This window comes from Onychostoma macrolepis, chromosome 04, assembly GCF_012432095.1.
Source record: "Onychostoma macrolepis isolate SWU-2019 chromosome 04, ASM1243209v1, whole genome shotgun sequence".
Classification (NCBI taxonomy): domain Eukaryota; kingdom Metazoa; phylum Chordata; class Actinopteri; order Cypriniformes; family Cyprinidae; genus Onychostoma; species Onychostoma macrolepis.
Genome location: NC_081158.1, coordinates 17,463,634 through 17,489,103, shown reverse-complemented (window position 1 = coordinate 17,489,103; position 25,470 = coordinate 17,463,634). Strand labels below are relative to the sequence as shown.

The 25,470-nt window shown below is 35.8% G+C and overlaps 2 protein-coding genes across 7 annotated transcripts in view; one reads left to right on the top strand and one right to left on the bottom strand.

The window, feature by feature from the left end:
• LOC131539506 (solute carrier organic anion transporter family member 1C1-like) overlaps window positions 1–17,248 on the bottom strand; it is a 30,771-nt gene extending 13,523 nt beyond the window's left edge. The window contains exons 1-6 of the mRNA XM_058774121.1: window positions 17,155–17,248; window positions 16,107–16,163; window positions 1,551–1,692; window positions 1,259–1,391; window positions 1,009–1,130; window positions 195–341 (exon numbers count right to left, since the gene is read on the bottom strand). Of these exons, the coding sequence (XP_058630104.1) occupies window positions 195–341; window positions 1,009–1,130; window positions 1,259–1,391; window positions 1,551–1,692; window positions 16,107–16,157 (595 nt within the window). The 5' untranslated portion in view covers window positions 16,158–16,163; window positions 17,155–17,248. The remainder of the gene's footprint in view (window positions 1–194; window positions 342–1,008; window positions 1,131–1,258; window positions 1,392–1,550; window positions 1,693–16,106; window positions 16,164–17,154) is intronic.
• Window positions 10,539–25,470, top strand: part of LOC131539507 (uncharacterized) — a 33,298-nt gene continuing 18,366 nt past the window's right edge. The window contains exons 1-5 of one of the 6 annotated variants that reach the window (XM_058774124.1): window positions 10,539–11,204; window positions 14,659–14,698; window positions 14,798–14,875; window positions 15,356–15,411; window positions 17,291–17,403. The gene's annotated coding sequence lies outside the window, so the exon portion shown is untranslated. The other 5 variants (XM_058774125.1, XM_058774123.1, XM_058774122.1 and 2 more) reach the window with 5 other exon arrangements.

Sequence of the window (25,470 nt, the reverse complement as noted above, 5' to 3'; positions counted from 1 at the left end):
TTAAAATATAATATTATCTGCAAATACATATAATAATGATCAGTAAGCAAAATAAAAAATTTAAATAAAACTGGAAAAGTGAAACTGGTGCGTTTTGACATCTAATGGGTTTGAAGTGTAACTAGCAGGATGTTAATAGGCATGAATGTATGCCAGAATTGGTAATAATGATTAAAACTGATAATCAATCATACCCATGTAAAGAGCAGTGTTTTCCTCCCTTGAAAAATCATCCAGATAAGACAACCCAAGAGGCATGACGGGTGTCTCTCCTACTCCACGAAGCATGTTCCCAAGAAACACATAGAGCCACAAGGAGGAACTGGCCGCTCTCTCACATTCTACAAAAACAAAAGCAACACAAATGAACAACTGCACACATAACTGTGTAACACACTACAATATCAGGATCTCAATTAAATAACAAAGTCTACTTTTGTAGATTTCAAGTGTATCAGTTACATAAAAAGCAATCAAACCCAATATATTAAGCTTCCCAAAGTTCAAAGTTCAGATAAGCATACTAGAGTGACAGATCAATGATGCATGGAATTGTGGGTAGCACAATCATATTACAAGCCAAACATGACAAATGATTCCACAACTCAACTTTCTCAAATTATGTTTTCTCTGAATGATTGTTATTTCTTATGAACGTGCATGACAGTATTATAGTAAATCTTACAATAAAATGTATATGCCCGGGTTATATTTCACCCAAAAATGAGAAGAGTAAATAGGAAATTAAAAAGAATATATGAGGTGAAACATGACCCAAAACATTTAAAATTCACCCATATTATCTCATATTTCTGTTATTAGATTTTATATAGGATTTTTTAGAAGAAGAAACTTAATTGGAGAGGCTGTTGATCTAATCCTGCGAAGGCCATCAGTTTATTATTATGCAAAAGAGAGAAAAGAAAAAAAACAAGGTTGCATATCCCTTTGGTTTAATATCTTATCTGAGGTCTGTCTCAGGGTCAGGTTCAGGGTTGAACAACTTACCTGCTTGAATTTCCACTGTGGGAATTTCATCTTGTGCAAGACTCCCATTGGTTAAGCATGGTAGAATACTCTCTGTACCATTAGAGGCAGAGAAATGTGACACTGTTGTTTCATATCTGTACCTGTGAAAAGCAAACACATATTTTGGCTTTAATTATTTGTCTTATAATTTGAATCTAGAAGCATATCCTCGTTGACACAAATATGGTAACTAAAGGGGTTTAAAGAGTAGTTGACCAGGTAAACGTACGGTCCTTGGAATAAATGTGGTGCCGCAGTTATGAAGGATCCCATGGCCATGATTAAACATCCAGCTCCTATGAGTCGTGGTCTATGAAGCTTAGCACCAAAGTAACTCACAAAAGCTATTACAAACAGATTACCTGAAACGAACAAAAAATGGTATCCTATTGAAATCACAGGTGATTATTTCAAATGAATTACAATGTGATTTAGAAAATGTGATATGAAAATGTGTTTAGATGCAAAAGTATGATTTATTGAAGTATGATGTATGAAGGTGCACCTCCCATAATTCTCACCAATTTCAAAACTTCCATCAATGATTCCAATCAGTGAGCTGGGAATGTCAAAACGTCTCTCAATCTGTGTGATAGAGCTCTTCATGTAGCTGCCCTGAAATGCTTTGGCAAAGTACACAAAAGACATGGCAGCCAAAAACATCTGAAGACAGAAGACAAACACACACACACACACACACATTTAGTTAACAATTCATGTAACTAAAACCCACTATGATTTTATACACTTAGGGACAATTCAAAGTGGTCGCTTAAATGCTGTTTTGAGACATGCATATTAATAGCTTTGTGAAGCATGAGTAGATCAAACCATAGTAATGACTTTTACATAGATACTGATGTAATTCTGATGTAAATCCTATTCATCTTAAACACGTCTAAACTAGTTCTTAGATATTTTAAGATGGACTGATTTGGTGTAGGTTGGTCTTTCCAGGCTGATTTTTAGCTGACCACCTGAAAAGTGCCCCCTAAAACAAGCCAACAAACCAGTTTGACCAGTGAAGGCTTAACCATCTTATTCTCGTTTTAGCCATTTGGCCGCACCATAACTGAATCAAACTGTAGTACTTTTTGTAAGTGGTTTTGTGGAAGCAATGGCAATCACTCACAGGTTGCCCATTAACCCTTAAATGCATACCTCGGGTCTTTAGTGACCCGGGACGTCATTCACTACCCTTTCCCTCCTTCATTTTTTAAAGTTAGACATCACATTTCTTAGTATTCCTATAATCTATTCATTATAAACAATATAACAAGAAAAAAAAATTCAATAATGTCAGTCTTTCTGATACATTTTTTACTAAAAAGTGTATAGGGTCGCTTGAGACCCGAGGTGTGTATTAGTGCAAGTATATTTTTTCTGTGCAAAAAAATATTAAAATATCTGATGACTCAATGCATGCAATTCACCTTTACTCCTCGAGATGGTACTGTTTAATAGACAATAATGACGTGACGTTTCACTCATAATCACCGCAGGCATAAAACAAAAGAATATCATAAGCAAATTTGAACTGGTTTGAATGGCTATACTGCAGAGCAATTACTGTATGCCATAAAATATAAATGTCATTTGATGGTGGATGTGGTGAATAAGCTGCCAGCGATCAAACTATTGATTTTGAAGTCACTGAAAATGGTAGTTTTGCAAATATGTTTAAGATCGCGAATATGAGCCAGATGCTGAAGGTACTGTGGAAGTGCGCTCTGACACTGACGGCGATGGTACATTTGCTCAAATTGAACCCTTCTAAGGTTTCAAAAGGTAACAAAATATGCTTTATTTTATTCTTCTGTAATTGTTCTTAAAATATCAAGAGAGTTTTTTGCTATTGCAACAGTTAGAGCTCCATCCGTGCTGGATATATAGGTCCGGGTCGCTAAAGACCAGAAAATGTAATAGTGATTGGCAAAACATTCATGCATTTTAAGGGTTAAAAAAAACAAACAAATACAAATTACTTTAATGACCTACAACCCGAATTCTGGAAATGTTGGGATGTTTTTTAAAGTTGAATTTTTATGTTCAATAGAACATAGGGAACATAATAAATGTTTAAACAGATACACTTTACACTTTTATCCACTAAATGAGCTCATTTCAAATTTGATGCCTGCTACAGGTCTCAAAACAGTTGGCATGAGGGCAACAAAGGGCTGAAAATAGCAAGACATTTTGAAAAGATTCAGCTGGGAGAACATCTAGCAACTAATTAAGTTAATTGACATCAGGTCTGTAACATGATTAGCTATAAAAGGGATGTCTTAGAGAGGCAGAGTCTCTCAGAAGTAAAGATGGGCAGAGGCATAAAAAGATTGTGGAATACTTTAAAAACAATGTTCCTCAATGTCAAATTGCAAAGGCTTTGCAAATCTCATCATCTACAGTGCATAACGTCATCAAAAGATTCAGAGAAACTGGAGAAATATCTGTGCGTAAAGGACAAGGCCAAAGACTTTTGTTGGATGCCCGTGGTCTTCGGGCCCTCAGACGACACTGCATCACTCATCGGCATGATTCTGTCATTGACATTACTAAATGGGCCCAGGAATACTTCCAGAAACCACTGCTGGTAAACACAATCCGCCGTGCCATCTGCAGATGCCAACTAAAGCTTTATCATGCAAAAACGAAGTCATATGTGAACATGGTCCAGAAGCGCTGTCGTGTCCTGTGGGCCAAGGCTCATTTAAAATGGACTGTTTCAAAGTGGAAAAGTGTTCTATGGTCCAAATTTTACATTCTTGTTGGAAATCACAGATGCCGTGTCCTCTGGGCTAAAGAGGAGGAAGACCTTCCAGTGTGTCATCAGCGTTCAGTTCAAAAGCCAGCATCTCTGATGGTATGGGGGTGCATAAGTGCATACAGTATGGGCAGCTTGCATATTTTGGAAGGCACTATGAATGCTGAAAGGTATATAAAGGTTTTAGACCAACATTTTCTCCCCTCAAGACAATGTGTATTTCAGCAGGACAATGCAAAACCACATACTGCAGCTATTACAACAGCATGGCTTCACAGTAGAGAGTCTGGGTGCTGAATTGGCCTGCAGTCCAGATCTTTCACCTATAGAGAACATTTGGAGCATCATTAAATGAAAAATACGTCAAAAACGACCACAAACTCTTCAGCAGCTAGAGACCTATTTCAGGCAAGAATGGAACCAAATTCCAACACCAAAACTCCAGAAACTCATAACCTCGATGCCCAGACATCTTCAAACTGTTTTGAAAAGAAGAGATGCTACACCATGGTAAACATGCCCCTGTCCCCACTATTTTGAGACTTGTAGCAGGCATCAAATTTGAAATGAGATCATTTTGTGCATAAAATTGTAAAATGTCTCAGTTTAAACATTTGTTATGTTATCCATGTTATATTGTGAATAAATTATTGGCTCATGTGATTTGAAATTCTTTTAGTTTTCATTTTATTCAAATTTAAAAAAAAACGTCCCAACCTTTCTGGAATTCAGGTTGTACAATAAATGTTGTTTTATAACAGATATGTCCTTATCATTGTTCTTATGATAATAGAAGTGAAAATATCATTGAATTCAGTTATTCAACACTACACTACACAGATGGACTTAGCAGTGACACATTACACAGATGTTTAACCCACATTTTGATGAGTAGTAAAACCATTTTCTTAGTATTTGTACAACCATCAGATTGCCATTGCATGTTCATGTTGCACAAGTTAACTATTAAAGTTGAAGTTTGGGTCAGAAGCCATGTCATTGATTGGTTTACAAAAGGAAGTACACTAATCATCAACTGCCACTAAAACTCTGACTTTGCTCCAACCATTGACCTTCTAGATACTCATTTTCTTTAAAACTGCAGTCTGTAACTTTTTTTTGGTTAAAAATGATCCAAAATCAATATTTGAGCAAGTACATAACCAGCCAGTGTTCAAAACTATCCCCAAACTTTAGCCACAATAGTTAGCTTATAATAATATTTTCTAATTTGAGTGGTAAGGGTAGGTTTTCACGGGAAATTCGAGCATGGCACTGCATCATTACATCACCTCTGTAAACATAAAGAAGTTGTCCCGGATATATGCTATGGCATGTGAGGATACTGCAGGTGGCAGATCGTTTATAGCCTTTTCTCACAACAGCTACAATAATTAAATGTATCATTTTGATGGCGGATTGTAATCCAGAAAGGATTATGTGTTTATGAAACACATGTGAATTAAATTAAATTATATTTCAGTTTTAAATGTGCTTTTGATTACAGATAGCCTACACATGATTTGTATTTTAAACAAAACCAGTTCGAAGGGAGAATAATTTGCTTTTTGGGTTAAAAGAATGTCTTAATATGAATTTCAAATGGTATGACAATTAGATATTAGACTGTACAGAAATTGAAATCTACACCCAAAACACACTACTCATAGTCAATCAATGCTGATGTTGTTAAAATTAATAATTTGAGAATAAAGTATAACAATAATAATAATACTTTGCAAGGTTTGATGTGATATGAGCTAATGTAACTGATTTTAAGATTAAATCACCATTGGTAGCGCGATTTATGGTAATGCTTATTTCCTCAGCTGGTCAGAACAAGTGTGACAGACAAATACTTGTTCAGATGGCAATTTTACGTGAAAAATTCCTATTTGGGTCATATATTCCTAGAATCTGTTATTGCGAAGTACAGTAAACATCCAGTGGCGCAAATAACGCCCGTTTCACACCGCAAGCGTGAGCGGCGCGTATTTTTTTCGGCGCCCATGTTAACAAATGAGTGTATTCACACCGGAGTAGGAGCAGCGCGTGAGCAGCACTGCAGCGATGGTTTCAGCGCCGAGTCTATTTGTGCTGTGCCGCTCACGCTCAATTAAAGTGACAGCAAACTTTTGATGGACAAAATAAATATGATTTCACACAAAACATGCTAAAAATGCACAGAATAAGCATGTCTAGTGTGTTTTAAGACGAATTGGAGTATGTCAGGAAAGAAAATGAACAATCAAAAATATGTATAGAAGATTAACCCATTTTAGCAATTTTAATTGCCATAAGAAAATTATAACTTAAAGCATTTTATCAAACTCACAACGAACAATTCATCTTTCTCAGGGTCTTAAAGGTCCGATGGCATGACAATTTCACTTTATGAGGTTTTTTTAACATTAATATGAGTTCCCCTAGCCTGCCTATGGTCCCCCAGTGGCTAGAAATGGCGATAGGTGTAAATGAAAATGAAAGCTCAGATGGCCCAATCTGGAAACTTCCCTTTATGTCGTCATATGGGGAAAGGTTACCTCCCCTTTCTCTGCTTTGCCCGCCCATGAGAAAATGAGCTACTACCATACCCAGTGCAATATTTTTTTTTTTTCCTCGAGAGACATCATGGCTTGCAAACGAGGGAAGCATGGCAAGTTGCTCAGTGTTTGGATGTACAAATGAACACCAAAGTATTTTTTTAGTTCCTTCATCCGAGCCTATGGCTAGCATTAGCTACATGATAATAACTGTAACAGCATACATAAACAAATCAACTAAAGTACCCTATCCAGACATAATATTTTAAACTAACCATTCGGAGACGTCCTGCTGTAGCCGCTGAGTTGCAACTTCTTCATCCGGTGCTTCTCCATCTGGATCAGATTCTGGGTCAAACTGAAAAGCTTGAATGACTGTGTGTCTAGGAGCCATTGCCATACATCCACTGTCAACATTAGCGCATGGTAGCGCAAGCTGGTTAAGGCCACACACCCACCCTCGACCTTGCCCCGCCTCTCTCCTCCTCATTAGCATTTAAAGCTACAGACACAGAATGGCACGTCTTAAGGAAAGCTCATTGTGGGACTGGCTCATAGTGGCTGAAATTCTGCACCAAGGCTGAATTTCTGGAAACAGACTTCAGATACAGTACTAGGGACCACTTAGGCCTATATTAAAGCATCCAAAAAGCAGCATGTCATGGGACCTTTAAGTTACAACTGAGTATACAGTATAGGCCTACATAAGAAATCCATTATTCATTCATTATTGACAGCTTCTGTAAATATTGTATTCTGTAAATATTGCACACGTGTTCACTTACGATTGACGTGACAAACTTGCACCTTTTATTTATTTTCAGGAGCTATAGACACAATAATGCACATGAAACATACTGACATTCAACATTCGGCCAAAAAAAAAAAAGAATGCTCAGCGTGTTCACCTTGGTTAGAAACACATAGCCTACTTTTTTTTTATTCAGCTCTAAATAATAACTTAAACATTTTGACATTCTTACTTAGCCTATAACGATTAGTTAAAATCCAATGAATAATTCACATTTCTCCCGATCAGTTACAAAAACGGAGCTTAATCACAAGTAATTTACATGAAGCATATTGACAGCTTCTATAAGAAATGGAGATTATGGGTAATTTATTTAAAAAAAAAAAAAAAACAGTATAAACAGCACTTTATATTTGAGTATGACTGAAACAACATGATAGGAGCTGTTTTACACGCGATTTACACCATTTACACGCGAATCCCCAAGACTTCAAAACTTTCAAGTTTATAACTGACCAACTTCTAAAAACAAATTTATAGTTGTCTTTGTAAAGAAATATCGCATTGGAGCCGCTGCTGTGACGCTGAACAAACGCTTCCAGTGTGAATACTCTGGCGAGTCTGCAGCTGCAGTGACGCTGCCGCGAAGCTAGCCCACGGTTGCGGTGTGAAACGGGCGTAAGTTATACTCGCGCCTGGCTCCGCTTCGCGAGCCTCCGCTGACTGCGCGCGCACCTCCCCAAACGGACGAGTCGTTTATACTTGACGTGTTCGCCGTTGAGATATTCTTTGAAACGACAGGGGGCGCACAAACGAAATCGTCCTTTAACTCAGCAGGAAGTAGAAGAGAAGTATGAATTTTACCGGAATTTCTGTGCATAATGCAGACAAATTTCTACATATTGCAGTATAGCTAAAGGTTATTGAAAAGTGTTGAAATTACAGGATGTCTTATTTCTTATTCTAACATTTAAAATTAGACCACATTATGGTTGAGGCTCAAGTAGGTGTAACTGTTCAAATACAAGATTAATGTTATAATGTATATAAATTGAAACCCTACAGTGTTTTGCAAATGTAACACTTCTATCGGTTACTGCAAAATGTACTTTGCCATAGATTAACCCATGTGATGTCTTTGTTATATAAAATGAGAAGATATAAGAACAGTTCAAAAGAGCAATGTTGATAAATATTGTTTTATTCTGAATACAATATACAGACACATTGTTTTGTGGTGCACAGAATACTTTGCTATAGTTTCCGAGATTTTCTGTTTCAGTGGGCGGAGCATACATGAATATTAACTAGTTTCCCGGACATGCGCGTGGAACTGACAATTTCAGTTTACGCTCCTTGTATCTCAGCAGGTTTAATGGAATATTTTAAAATATTTTCAGCGTTGTGCAAACGTATGCCTATTTGTTCATCATTTTGTAACAGTTTATAATGTTTTTATTAATTGCACGTTTTGTGCAGTCGTCCCTGACTGAATGATAGCAAGCATTATTTGTGTAATGTTAGGATAAAGCACAGCAAACCTCAGCTAGTTGTATTGATTTCAGTTTGTTGTGCTGTAGCTTAGCTTGCAATGCTTTAAAACTGTCTGCTATTGTTATCTTTTGAGTGCAACAGCTGAAATAAACTTGTATCTGTGGACTAATCATTTTTAATCTACCCTGGTGTGATTCTTCAAACTGTTTGACTTATATTTACAAAATGAACAGGAATCCAAGACCACACACATGGATGAAAGTGTTCCTTTAATACATAAGCAAAATTTTGGATTAAACAAATTTGTATGGACAAAAGTGTAGTAGCCTATATTTGGTACACTGTAAATGAGAAAACAATAGGTCTTCACGGCATTTTATGGAAAAGAATATGCAACTAATTTGATGTTAACAAAATTATTTTTATTAACAGCAGCTACTGTTATGTCAATTATAAAACTAATATGTCTGTATTATTATTTTTTTCTTTGCACTGATAGCTCCTGTCACCAAGACAAATTCCTTGTGTATGTAAACACACTTGGCAATAAAACTCTATCTGATTCTGATTAGCCTACTGTTCTAAGGCTTTAAGGTCTGTGATGTCAGATTTCAATTTTTCCTCTTCAGTGTCAATTGATCTTTCAGAATTAATTCTAATATGCTGATTTGCTGCTCAAGAAACATTTCTGATTATTATTAGAGTTGAAAATTGTTGTGCTTAATGAAGTGTGGAAACCATTACACAGTAACAGGATTCCTTGATGAACTGAAAGTTCTACAGTATTTATTTGAAATAGAAATCTTTTGTAACATTATATATTTACTTACTGTCGTTTTTAATTAAATGCATCCCTGTCAAACAAAAGCATACATTTCTTAAAAAAAAATAATAAAATAAAATAATAATAATAATAAAAACAACAACAACATAGTAATCCCAAAACCTTTGAATGGTAATGTCACTATAGTCAAATGCCAGAATCAAGTTTAGAAATATGTTATTGTTGTTTTACCTCTCTTACATATGATCTTAGAATAATTTTATTATGTGTCATTTTTATACAGCAGATCCAACAAGGATATTTACATCACACTCTTTTCTCCTATGTAGTCTTGTTTTGGTGCATAAATATTTTTAGTTTATAACAAGAAATCAATAGTGATTCATACTCAAAATTGAGGAAAACTTATATTAATCACATCCTCCATGACTAAATTTTGAGTGTGAATCATTATTGAATTCATATTTTTAAAAACAAAATGTCACTGTCTCAAATAATATCAAACTTCCACACCAACACACATTATAGCAACATCTAGATATCAAAAGATAGTCAAGGCCACAATCCAATCTTTATTCCACTTTATTTTTATAGAAAAGTGCCTCTATTTAAAGCCTAATTAATAATGTATATTTATGAAACTTTATGGCTTATAATGTTGTGCATCAAAATAGATCATGCATTTGTATAAATGATCATCATTGTGTATCATCCAAGTGCAGTGCAACACATGGTCAAAGAACAGATGACAGAGAATAACATCAGTGTAGGTTGCAAAATTCTTCTTAGGCCACTGATATGGTGGTGTATGTTACTTCATTCATTGCCAGAGGATGGCCGTTTTAAAACATGAAAGGTAACAGAAGAGTATATCAATAAATAATTGAAACGGTTGTTGGTTCACGTCTATATCTGCACTACTATTGGAAATCAGTGTAGACATAATCATCCAGGTGTTCTGGGATTCTTGGTTTCACTGTGCAAGGGAAACCTTACACCTTTACTTGTGATCATCTTAATTTATATTTGTTTGTACAAATGTTTAAATATTATATATATATATATATATATATATATATATATATATATATATATATATATATATATATATATATATATATATGGGAAACATGAAAAAAACAAAAAAAAACAATGACAATTTCAGCAACTTTTTTTTTTTCAGCAGTTCAGTTAGTTTATAACCAAACAACACGGAGAATGTTGAACAGAGTAAGTTAAGACATGGATCATCACACGCTATACAAAAATATGTCCGCAGATACATTCATATTCATTTGTAGCAGACATAATGCATTCAACAAATTATAACAATTAATAAGACACAGTTTTAAAGCTTTGCGAGCAACAAATGAACAGCACAATTAACGAACTGAAATCAATGTATAGGTACAACTGGTTTGCGGTGATTTATCCTAACATTACACAAAGAATGTCTGCAATCATTCAGTCAGGGACGACTGCACAAAACGTGCAAGGTTTGTGTGAACAAAACACTGCAATCTAATCAAAACTGTTACGAAATGATGAACAAATGTAGTTTAGGTTTATGCAACGCTGTAAATATATTTACCTTTTTAAAAATATTCCATTAAACCTGCTGAGATACAAGGTGCGTAAACTGAAATTGCCAGTTCCACGCGCATGTCCGGGAAACTCGTTAATATTCATGTTGCTCCGCCCACTGAAACTGAAAATCTCGGAAACCGAATATCTCGTAACACCGGCCGTATCTCTTTGTGACCACAACAACGGGAGACTTTTCAGACGCGCACTTCAGCTTGCCCTCGGCGCGCGAGTCAAACAAGCGTGGAAAAGGTAGGCTACAGGTGCCAAATGAGCTTCAGTAGAACAACAGGGAACTGCGGTCTGATGGGATATTGTTATATGTCAGTAAAACAAGCTTTCCTGTCCTGTCAGCCGTTTTACTGTGCTCACGACGCACACTCTTCAACTGTATGCGAATATGAGGCGCACACTCTATCACTTCATCATAAAAAACCGCACTAGAAACTGCGAGGATATATCGTCAGTCACGAAATTACCAAAAAGGCGATTGAAGCTGCAAAGCTGTGCATGCATGTATGTGCATTACATTTACATTTAAAAACGTCTCTCAAATGCATGCAGTCTACTGATATATTCTGCGATTCGAAATCACAATAGTGCGCAAGATGATAGGCTATGTAATTTTTTAATTTTTTTATTTAATGCACAAGTAGGCCATAAAATGCATAAAATAACTCATTTTACATTTTTGCATTATTTTCCTTTGTACAGAGCTCGATTTAGGTATGATAAAAGTGCTGCAATTAATTAATTTTGACAACTAATAGAATGTTAGAATAGAAATGGCTGATAAATGTTTCAGAGTTCAATGATTATGTAAAATTCAGTGAAGGTTGACTATATATGCATGTCTCATCCATGAGTGGGTCTATGCAATGATGGAGAACAAGATTTTGGGGGTGTTAAGACCCAGAACCAAGCTTACTGAGCAATAAAGCTATAGCGAGCCCTTTTATTAAAATACCTGGAGCCTAGGTAATACAAAAATAATATAAAAATTGTCATTCACTCAGTATTACTTAATGTAATTCACAACTATCTCAGTTACAATTATGTACAAATTAATTGTATTCAGTTGTGTTTTAGGCACTAAAACAGTCCAGTACTTTATGGTCAAATCCATTTATATGTTGAAATAATGAAGATTTCTGTGCCACCCCAGACTGGTTGTTACCCCCTACCTGGCCACCCCTATGAAAGAGAATTCATTTATTTGAGAGAAACTGAGAAGATTGTAAACAAGGATACAAAACTAGCCACTTTTCACTGAAAATTGCCGTTGTAAATTTAAAATAGGCCATCTGTGTAATTCAAGTAGATTCAATGAGTTGAAAACTCTTGCTACTTCATACTTCAATACAAAACAATGCTGAACTTTGACCAAAAAAAAAAAAATTTTTTAAATGTAATAATAGTGATTTTATAATGTCTAAATATAAATCCATTAGCAAAACATGTGAAAAGAACTATATTACAGAGTGGAAATGGTAAAGGAGACAATAAATGATCCTCTGCTGCCATTTAGTGGCCATAGTGGGAATCATAACATTCATATGTAGTATTTGTTTTTTAGTAGGTGAAATCTTGGCAGAAATCTTCCATTTAGCAATTCCATGAATTATCTCTTTAAGTAAAGATGAAAGAAAAAAAAATGCAGATGTTCTTTAAAATAAAATTGACTATATAAAAATGTGCAAGAATATGAATAACCTTTAGGCAAATAAATAATATTATATTATATTATATAACAGAGCAATATTACATGTGTTTGAAAAAAAAATATATATATATGTTCTACTGTCTGGGGTCTACCATCAGGAATTAAAGTGGATGTAATGTGACACACTATTCTTTTCTTTTTTTCTCTTGTTTTTACTTTTTTCCCTATGGTATTAAAAAAGAGGGAAGGGGGTTCAAACCTTTATCACTTTTTTCACTCCTGATGAGTCTGTATCCTTCCATGCACAAGCTAGTAATAGGCTTTTGGTCATTGACTTGCAGAAAGTTTTCTGCGCAAGTTAGTGTTATGCCGAGTTCACACTGCACGATTTTAGCCCGATTTTTCACTCGCCGACAGGTTTTGATAAATCGCCGACAAATGCCCGACATCGGAGGCAAATCGGAGCTCGTTCACGCGAGTGACAATCGCGCAGTGTGAATTATCAAAGACGCGATCTGAGAGAATCGCCGACACGTCGCCGACGCCTGTGAAATATTTGGCATGCTAAATATCTGGAGCTGTCCGCGATTCACAATCACGCTGTGTGCAATGATTTCTGACTGAAAACTACATCAGGATGACCTTCAGCCAATGAGAGACAAAGATACAGGGCAGAGGGAAGTTCGGTGAGTTATAGACCATATCAGTATTTTAATATGTACAATTATATCATACAGAAACAAGCACAAACGCTTGACCAGCCGCAATATCAGCATAACAGTTACTGCAAAATTATTATTTACCACTCTTTGCAGAACACAATCCATGTTCCCTGCATCTCCCTCCTGCATAATCTGTTTTTCTTTTTTTTTAGCTGGAAATCAGCGCACAGACAATTTGCGGGCTATATTTTTTTAATACTTCCAGTCTCCCTCGAGAACAACGGGCTGACACGCGCAGGTTCTCGCGTTATTTATCACTTCTCGTGTGTGTTTTGTTGTGAAACGTAGTTTGCGGATCAGACAGAGTTGTAGGCGATTCTTCCTATTGTGAAATCGTGCAATGTGAAAGCCCCTGTCGTCGATCCATCGTGCAATGTGAACACAGCAGCGACTGAATGCTACCCCAGATAGTCACGCAGTGTGAAAACAACAGCGATCCGACGAGTTTGAAAATCGTGCAGTGTGAACTCGGCATTAGAGGCTACTAGAATACAGGGGGGAATACAGGTAAACATCCACACCGGTGCGGTGACTGCAGCCACACGTTCACCTCAGAACATAAGATTCATGCCAACTCACAACCTACGCAAACGAGATAATTCCGTAAACAGCTTGCAATTCCAGGTTTTCAAACAGAGATGGCGACAAAAGCCCTATTCAGACGGTAATTGTTTCTCAGGGGGACGTAAGTGATTTTCACCATTTACAGTTGGTGATTTTAATGCTGTCCGAATCCAGGATGTCAGTGTTTTTCTCTCACCACCCCCGTAAAAATCCCTGGCCAAATTACCTACTGTTTTTTGACAAACACCAAGGTCGTGTGGTAATTTAATTGCCGTCCGAATCAACATACGAGTTTACCATAATCGATTCAAAATTCAGTGTTTAAACCCTTTTTGAGCACTCCCAAACAACATAAGGTAATTTGAGTACTTCAGTGTAATTTGAATATATATTTTTTTCTGAAATGCTGGAAAGTATTTAAAAGAACAATACTTCATAACTGCTCCACCACAGCGACTGGGAGCAGAAAGAGAAGAAAACCACGTAAACATTCGAAATGGGTCTTTATTATGGCAGCGGGTATGCAATGCAATTTTAAAATGTGTATTATAAACAGATATATATTGCATATAATTATATACAACTATAGTGCATCTATTTTCCTATTTTTAAACAGGAGATTTAAATAATCAATTAATAAATAGGATAATACATTATAAAATATGCTTGGAATAATAAGAATACATTTTACATAATAATAAGTATTTTTAAATACATTTTACACAATAATATTTATTAAAATTAATTTTATTTACAGCAGACAATCATGTGACTGGCCACGTGAGCAGCGTTACCGGGTTCGTAGGATCACAGAACTCACTCCTCTACTGTGAATAAATCGCCATCCGAATCCGTGAGTTTTATCACTGAGGTAATATGTACATTTATTTTTACAGACGTCCATATGAGAAACAATTACCGTCCGAATCGGGCTAAAGAGGCAGAATTTACGGACTGCAGCTTTAAGTGATAAGGTCAGGAAATTTCCTAGTAGATATTGTTTTGGAATGGGAAAATCCCCACTTGGGTAAAGTTGGTTTTATATTCGCACATTCACAACATTCACACATTTCCGCGTTCAATAACTTTCTAATTATATGTGCAATAAAGTAATTTTTTGCTAATTCTAATCAGCGACATCATTGTCAACCTACTCCTTTTTTTTTTAACAATCGATCAAAATGTCCAAGTATTGTTTTAATGTCATACTTACTTACGAATGTCCGCTGAGTGTCCAATGTAGTGCGGTTAACAAAATAATCGAATGCAATAGTCCGAATGTGCGAATATAAAACCAACTTTACCAGAGTAAGATCCCCATGGATTGAGTAACATTTGTGTAGTTGAGTAACTTTGTTTTTTTTGTTTGTTTGTTTGTTTGTTTTGTTTAACCCCATTGATTTTCATTGTGTGGGAATATTCTTCTAAATATCTTCTTCTTTTGTTTTCCACAGAAGAAAGAAGATCAAACATGTAATTGAAGGAGGTAAAACATTGGAATAACATGAAGGTGAGTAAATGATGAAATTTTATATATATATATATATATATATATATATATATATATATATATATATATATATATATATATATATATATATATATTTGCAAACTGGATGTATCTGAATGTTCAATGATTATTATTATTATTTTTTTTTTTTTTATGGTACACTGAATACAATACTCATTTAATGCATGAATTAAGCAAAACAATGTAAAATCAAGTTTTAAATGAATGATGCTGAAGTAATTTATGGTGGAAGTTTATAGGCAGTTCCCATCAAGTTCAAACAGGTGTCCGGAATAAGCACAGGTAGTTAGTGGCATTATCTATGAACATGATCCTCTAATGTTTGACAACCAGAAATGGTCCAAATATCAATTGTCAATATTTATGCAATATATATTTATAGTTTTATGATATATATATATATATATATATATATATATATATTTTTTTTTTTTTTAGTTTTCAATGTTTTACTTGAGACATGTGCTTGTGCTGTTTAAAACAAATGCCGAATTGTTTAATATTTAACATGCAATGAAATTTACACAAATTTTAGAAGATGAGCTGAAACTATGCAGAGAAAGTAATTGCATAGTGATGGAATTAAATGAGCTGTTATCACGTTCATGTCTTTGATCATAATGGGCCAATGTAAACAAGAAACTTAAAAACAGAAGAAGATAAGTCAAATTTACCTTTAATTTGGAGCAGCAAGGCTCTTGTGCCGTCTTCTTTTCCACACTCATGATGCCCTGGAAACAATATGAATGACAGATGACAGAACAGTGCAGAGCGTGTTAACACCAGGATCATTATGAACAGCATCACATTATTGTCGTGCAAACAGCAAGGTCCATTGTTCACGGGAGTAAGAAAACATCATCTGAGGGGAAAGACCCCTGAGGGTGGAGCTGAGAGTGGATTCAGAAATTACACCACATTTCCTGCAAGAGGAAGGGTGCTTGGGAAAAAAAAAAAAAAATCAAAGTTTTCAAGAATCATGGACAGCAAGGCAAACTTTGATGGTGTTGGTTTGATGCTGAAGACAATGAAACATAATGGGGAATGTTTTTTTTTTTTTTTTTTCGAGAAAGTAAAAAAGAAAAGATAAAGGAAAAACCCAATGAATTGTTTTGGCAATGATTGGCAAAAGAAAATAAGTGTTTATTTAGACTAAAAGAGACTAAAAGGGCTAGTTACCACAAGTTGTTACAAAAAAGGTTTTGAACACAATAAAACTGCACAGATATGCAGTCAGGCAAAGATCAACAATGTAATGAAGGCAGATTTTAAATGAAAAGTGTAAATGGGATCAATATTAACAAGAATTGTTTGCATGAATGTCATTTTGGGGCAAGTTATCAATTAAATGTTATTTAATTTATTCATTTTTTGTACAAAGTTGACAAAATAATGGTTTGTAAGTTCTTTATATGCTACCTTTTGTATTTTATATAAAAACATAACTCTTTATTTTTGATGAAAATCACATAATAAGCCATATAATGCCAGACTGGCCACTGTAACCCCTTAGTGTGACAAGCTTTTACCGAAAAGTAATAAATAAATAAAACTAAAAATATTCACAGATGTGACAAAAAGCCTTGATCATGTGCATAGTATAACAGAATACAATGCATATTAATACAGATAAATCATCTCTGCAACACATGAAAACAGGATCTTTTTTATAAACAACGAGAAAAACAGTTAGACATTAAGAGCTACAGAGATCATGCATACCTGTGCTGTTGCCTGTGTCCCTCAGAATGGATGGAGGACTCTGGCACTTTACTTACAGGTAAGGCTTTATCATTCAGTGTTATGACATCTAATCAGTAACCAAACAATCATGTCCCTCTGGTGATCATGTCAACAGGTCACTTCTCTACAGCGAGGGGGGCTGGGGTTTCTCAGAGGTACAGAGGACAGAGCAGACCAATGCGGTCTCATATGCTTTGGACAAACAGAGATGGAATGCTGCAGTGAAAAGTGAGTGCTGTCACTGGAAACAGTGTGTGTAATTTATTGAACAGTGAAAACTTTTACTCTAGTTCCTGTGCCTGTGAAGTCACCCTTCACTCCAGTTTAAATACTCCATATGCTTGGTCAGAATACTGCAGTTCTAGAAATTCCAGGTTTGATTTCTAAAATAGATTTCCCCCCGGAGGAACTCTATCTATCCATCCATCCATCCAACATATATTGATTATTATGATAAAATTAAGCTTACAACAATGCTATTATTATTATTATTATTATCCTGGAAAAAAAATATGTTTTGAGATACTGAAAGAAATACTTTTTTTTCAGGCTAATGCAAAAGCAAAAACCGTGTCAAATTAAAAATGCAAGTGTCAAATTAATTTATTATTGAATTTATGATTCTTATGAATTATGAATCCATAAATTGATTACAAAAGCCTCTGAGGCCTTGACAAATGATATCAGGTTACAAGTTTGATTTGATCATGAAATCACATTCAGAGCAGAAATATGGCATTATTCATATGTGACATGGTCAGAAAATATAAAATAGTTAAAATTAAAGTAATAATTGAAATGTATTGCACATAATTGTGGCAGATAAATGGCAGAACAAGATAAAATAATGATTACTATTTAAAGCATTGATTTTGGCACAGACAGATGACTGACAATCAATGAAGCTGATTCACTTAAAACATAATGAAAATTACAAATGGTAGAAATGTGTTTGTTTGCCTTGAAACTAAATCATTCCATACATTAGCAGATAATTATTAATTGTGCATATTCAACACAAACACAGACACCGAAGTTAATCACATGTAACATTAAGTAACATTTTCGTACATTTGTGTGTCAAGTAAACTTAACCTTCAACCTTGCATTCACAGCCTGTGACGTGTGTATGTGAAGTGGGTCAGAGAGTTTTTACTGCAAGTCAGCATGATTCCTCTCATCTCACAACTTCTCTCCTTACAGCATTGGTAACTCTTTTCAAGCTGAAATCAAGCTGACTTGCAGTAAAAACTATCTGACCCACTTCACATACAGACATGTCACAGGCTGTGAACTTGTTCATATATGAACCCACACGCAAGACAACACGACAAATAAAGTATCGAACTCAGGGGCCACATATACAAATTTTACATTGACTTTGTCCACTAAGACTAAAAGGCATGATTCAGTAACATAGAGCTAAAGGTTTGTAAAATCAAATATTTTGCACTATTATTATGGCCCCAAAATGTACACTTTCACACATTTGTGGTTATCACCTCAAATATGACTTAAAAGCCTCCACCTTCTTCTCCACATTTATACCTTCATATATAAATTATCCCAAGTCAAAACAAACTTATTTTATCATTTCCTTTTGCACAAATATGTGGTCCGTTAATTTTAAATAAACAGATTTTTCTGATGTAGGGTTTTGCACTGTAGTTTTACGCATTCCGTTATCTAAACTGCAAATGATTTGCCTGTGTTGAAAAATGACTTACAATACCCTCTAGTGGCCAAAAGGCTTTTTGTCAAGGAAGGAATTTTTTGGCAGATCTTTGCCTTTGATACTACAACATCCAGCTCAGGGTCTGTTTAACAGTGTGTCTCTAAAATAATGATGACTAAAATATTCTAGCTTATTTGAAAATAAACAGGCTGTAAAATCAGATATTAGGCTTGCCTGTTGCTCGACTTCCTGTGTGCAGGCATCAATTGTCATCATCATCAGTCATCATTCTCATCAATCTGTCAGTGCATGTAGCATTAACTATGATACAAAAATAAAAAAAAATGAAACGCCAAACACTAAAAATCCTATTTTAAAGGTATAAACCTTTCCTCAATGCTCTTAATATAATAATATGATATAACATACATTATAATGACGATAAGATTTTTATATCAAATAATTAAGTTCTTTTGATTTTTTTTATTAATCAAAGAAAAATAAATATATCATGCTTTTCAAAAAAAAATTATAAAATAAAATAAAAAATATTATTTATATTATAATATAATTTTAGAGTTTATAAAAAAAATATATACAGTATAATATTTCAGAATATTGCAGTTTTTTTTATTTATTTCTTAATTTATTAAAATGCAGCTTCGGTGAGCACTGATCTTTTTCATATCTTGTAGATAATTCTGTGCTTTTGTGTTTTTTAATTATTTGATTTAATTTGATTGAAATCCTGAATTTGATACACTTGATTCAACAATTAGTGGCTACAGAATCCAACAATATAAAAGAGCTCCATCGGTCCACAGACCTGTCTTTCCAGGCCACAAGGAGACCTTTTTGACCCGTGTCTTTTTCCATGGCAGCACTGGTGGCTATGGAAAGGCATCAAGAAGGAGGATAAATTGTTCCTCCTTGATGCCCCATTGTTGCCTTCTAGCCTCTTCAATGACGCAATGGTTTCCAGCGAATGCAAATCACAGTGCCCAAAGTTGCTGCAACCCTGCAGATTTTGCTCTCTCAAATAGGATCTGTAGATTGGGATTCCCCTGCCGGTCAGCTAATTCAGAGCACTGAACCCAGTATTTACAAAGCACTAGAAGTCAGTCTCAAGAGACTGATCCCCCAGGTAGATTATGTAGAAGCATGGACGCTTCTACACAATGTATATCATTAAGTTCTGTGTACGGTGGAAAGTGGCTACAGAATCCAATTTGGATCTCGTCCACCCAAGTTCAACAGGGTGGTTTGGACTGTAGTCAACCATGAGCAGAGTCAAGTGATGTAATAAGAAGTACAGTCAATCTTGGCGAAGAAAATCTCAGTCGCAATTTTAACCCAATCACAAGAGATGGGGGTTTGGCATTGAGATGTCATCCTGGGCCACATAAAGCGATTGGGATTGAGGCTCAACACCAAGAAAAGCAATTTGTCTCTCCTGCAGAAGACTATGTTTCTGGATGTTGTGAGGGACTCTAGTACGATGTAGGTACAATTGTCTTCTGCTCGTATCGAGTCCATCCTGGCAACAGTGTCTGGGATTAAGCTAGGCCAGTAGTTGCTTAGGACAAAGGGGCTCTCCCTGAGGGTAAACCTGTTCCATATGATCAGGGTTACATGCAGATGCCTTCGTTCCCTGGCAATATGAAACCATGGCCATAAAAACTGCGGTTTCTGTCTCAAGGTCCTGTGTTGGGGGTAGCTTGACATTGCAAAATAGTGACAACTGATGCATCTCTCAGGCTGCGGAGTGATAATGGATGGTCGCTTCGGGTCTGTCTGTAGGGTTCTCTCACTGCACATACATTGCCTGGAATTGATGGCTGTCTAGGCAGGGGCTAAGTCCCAGGAATAGAGACTCCGCCCTGAGACGGAGGAGTAGTAGGATCTATTTGCATCTCGAGAGACCACCCACTGTCTGTTATGGTTTTCCTTCACGCATCCAGCTCTGCTCCACCGATTTCTTTGCTCCAGGGAGTTCTAGAGAGGATTGGGACGGGGTCAGTCTACTCTTGGTAGCCCTGCTCTGGCCAGCCCGAGTCTGGTTCTAAGACCTCACTCACAGTGATCCTAGTGGGCTCTCCATGTGAAATCCCAGCCAGGAGGGTCTTTCTCTTGCAAGCTTGGGGTTATGTATCAGAGCTGTGGAAGCTATGGGACTGGCCCCTGATAGGAATTAGTTCCTGAACTCTGGTATTTCAGCTGGGGTCATATAGACCATCTTAAACTCTAGAGCTCCCACCACGAGGGAATTATACTCCTTCAAATGGAGGATTTCCGACTCCTGGTGCAGAGAACATCAGTTGGACCCAGTTAACTGCCCAGTGGCCTCAGTGATGGAGTTCCTCCAGGATCGTTTTTCTGTGGGTCTGTCCCCATCCATGCTTAACCCTCTGGGGTCTGAGGGTGTTTTGGGGCCCCGGAGAAGTTTTGACATGCCCTGACATTTGTGCTTTTTTTCAGTTGCTTATGAACATTTTAATGGCTAAAGTCTAAAAACACTGTATTCAGCACGAACTGGGCTACAATAATATGTGAGCAGCATGTATGTACGTGATTGTGTTTTTGAGAAAACAACGTTCATGAGTGGTTAGAAAAAAACTAAAATTTTCAAGTAACTGAAATAAGGCCATAAAACACATACAGAACATTTGTTCACAAGACTTTTGAGAACTGGATCTTGTAGCCTAGAACAGTGTTTTTTTTTTATTTGCGAGAATTAAAAAATGGGTCGCCAGGATGATTTAAGGAAAACAAACATATGTAACCAAGTTCAAGACTCAGGAAGCAACTAAATAACATAAACAACAAAACGAAAGTAACCGGCAACCGCCTCAGGTCAGAATCAAATGTGTATTTGTGTTTGCGCTCTGTTTTTGCAGCGTTGTACATTGTAGCAAATCAGAGACATATCTGTTGATTTCTATAATGCAATGGCCAACCAGAGGAGCTTTAGTGAGTCAGAATCCACTCACCGCTCAGAACGCGAGTGTTCTTGTTCAGAGTTCTGGAAGCTCGTGACGTGAATCTTCTGATTATAATGAACAAAGTGTAGGTGATGTAAATAAGAGATTAATTGTGCTGTGTTGACAGATTGATTGTAGTGGAATTAGAGATCGCGATAAAGTGAAATGAGTGACAACTTTTTAAGGAAGCACACTTTGCTCGCTTTCTTTGCTGTATATAGCCTACTACTCTTTCATTTTTCATGCTGCTAAGAGGACCAATGTGTTGTACTTGCAACAAACGTTCAGAACTGACATCCGCATATTCTCTCGAAATTGCAATGACATTGTGATTATCATAACTATGGACTGGACAAAACATGATATGTCAGAATAGATGTGCATGAAGGCAAGCACCCTCACTAATTTCAGAAGCACCGACAGTGATTTGATTTTGGAACAGAGCATCCTTCCGGAGCTCTACGGTCGGACTCGAGACCGGTCTGTAGTGCAGTTGTCTTTCCTTCCTTCCTTCCTTATATATATATATATATATATATATATATATATATATATATATATATATATATATATGGTTCATGGAAATTTAAAAATAAAAAAATAGGGTCGCTCTGAAAAGTTTGAAAACCACTGGCCTAGAATATTTGCTTCAAAATGATCGGAAAATAATCTAACTCACTCATTCAGAGAAAACAATATATTTATTTAAATTTTCTAAGTCACTTTTTGAGTAGAAAGGGTCTATGCGAGAGGGCATGAACTATCCTGGATAATGCTGTGACTCACACCATGAGCTCCATAATGAGCCATTGAGTCAGGTGTGTGACTGAGAGGGAATTGCTACAAGAAAGAATGTGAGGAAAAAAGAAATGTGTATACATATAACTATCACATAAAATAACTTGAATGAAAGGCAATGAAAGGTTGCCTATCATATTTCAAAATGTTGCACTCGATTTCACACATTTTATTCTGGAGTTATAGTTTGGGAAAAATTCAACTAGTAAATGCGTTCAACTTTGTCACAACAACACATTATCGAATGCCAATAAGAAACATTACTTACTCGGTATAAAAGATCTCCTCCTCCGCCGGCTCCAGCTGCGCTCGCATTCTGTTTGTGAGGTAAACAAAGCGTTTTCCTCTCAGCGCGTTTCTGAGGTAAATACAAGGCTTATTCCTCACAGCGTGTTCTTCCAAAACTGAAAAGTATCTGAGATGAACGCGATGCTGCTTTGTTTACGGTGGTGTGGGCGTTTACATGCCGCGTGTCTCATGTGGAGATTTGTAATAACAATAGCGCGAGCAGCGCATAGGCGTGACCTAATTAGAGATAATGAGACCAGACGGAAAAACTGGACCTGCCGTTGGTTTCATACGGATTACTTTATTACAGAATATTTGTTTTCGGTAAGACTTACTTCATTTAACAGTAGACATGTCAAGCTTTCTAGATATATTTCTCATGTCTCTGTGTGAAGTATTTTCTGAGTTACAGTTCATTTTAGTGACGTGTTTCAAAAAGCAGTTTGCGGAGAGAGTGAAGACCGAGAACGCACCCTGTTTGTTCTCTTTATTCTTCAAAAGCACAAAGTTTAGTTGTTATTATGAGTGTATACAAATAAAAGTAGACCCCTTACAGATTCGAATAGTGTATTGCTCTTATCTGTACGATCAAAAATGGCAGAGTAATTCAAGCTCATTTCGGCCTTATCAGGAAATTCTGCTTTATAATGTTCAATGTATTTTGTGCTAAACTTAGTTACAGCAAGGTCTTTTAAAGGGGCCTCTATAGCTATACAAAACAAACAAAACTCCCATTGTGAGTAAATATGTGAACTATTTCCTTTACCTTGTAAGTCTTTCCATTGTGCTTACAACTCTTCTCAACTGTAAAAACCAAATAAAAACATACAATGAGGACCTCATGAAACAATCGATGAGAATATGTATTTAGCACCAGTGGCACTCTACACTATGTTATTCTGTGGGAAGATAGCAACATTGCAACAGATCTGATAGTCACAGCAGTCAGAGACAAGTGCTGCAGACTAGGTTCTCGAGGTTTGGTTATGCACTCTTTAGTTCTAGTCTAGTATTACATTTGCATATTTGACTGTTTGATTCCCATACTGCCCCCACCTTACAGAAAGACACTTTACAGAAATATATATATATATATACTGTATACTGTATATGTTTTGTTTTTATTGTGATTCACTTAATTGCTGAGCTTTGGAGTTAATTAATTTTGAAAAAGTGGAAAAAAGATCTGCACACTGTTATTCCCTTTATTTAATAATAATTAAAAAAAAAACAACGTTTCGGTCCAGAGACCTTCGTCAGGCAAACAATGTTAGCCATACAAAGGGTGTATACAAGCAATAACATAAGCTAAAACAACAAAAACTTATTTTTAAATCTCCCTCTTAAAAATGTGTTATTTATTCACCTGGAAAAACCTTGAAAAATAATAAAATTGTAAAACTCCATGGGCATTTTTGTAATGAAAATGTTTTAATTTTTTCCCCTTTAGTTATTAATATATATATTTTTAATAATCTTAATTATTTTATCTGGAATATTCAGCTATTAAGACCGGAATTCAGAGATTTAATTTGCAGAAAGTAGAAGTGTCAGGATTTTGTTGTGGACAATGGGGGACTTTGAAGTCAAAAAAGTTGACAATCACTGCACTGTGGGATTGTTTCTGAGTAGTGAACTTGGTCACCTGCGTTAGTGCACTTACAAAGGGTCCCTTACTGCATAGAAAATTAATTGTACACTTCAATTAAAATATGTACTTTGGTAAGGTCATTTGTTACATATGGTTTGCATTAGCATTTAGCTAAGTCCATTAGCTTAAAACTGGGGGGAAAAAATTTAAATAAAAGAATAAACACAAACGATTGCAGACCTTTGGCTTACTATGTAGCCTAGCATGGATCTTATTCATGAAACAAAATGAAAACAAAATAACTGTAAAACATTCATGAAAGTATTTTTATGCAAATTTATTCTGCTTATGTTTCATTTATTAGCCCATGTTTTATTGTTAAGACACATTCTAAAATATTATGTAGGAAAAATAGTAATCAAAATTGGGACACATCACATGTTACTGTAATTTTATTGGCCAAAACAGTACTTTAAGGTACAGTACTACTCAGAGCAAAATCGTTAAATTGACTTTGTTGCAAGCAGGAATCAGAAACAAATACTCAGATGTATTGTGCACAAAGTTTTATTAACTAAATCACGATCATATGACTAGTCTAAACAAACACATATTTTATATATATATATATATATATATATATATATATATATATACATGCTCATATACATACATATACATATACATACTCATATACATACATAGACACACAAACACACACACACACAAATCACACATACATGGTACATGGGAAGGGTAATTAAGAAACCGGACAGAAAAAGGGGAAATGAGGCTGAGTTGACCATCTGAAAGAGCCATCAGTCTCTAATTCAAAGCACAGTATACGATAGCTTACAACAAACCTCTGTGTGGTGAAAGGAACGATACTTGCATTTGAGCTGTGGAACGAGAGTCTCGTGAAGCCTCTGAAGAGGATCTGGATGGTTCCATTCGATGGCCGA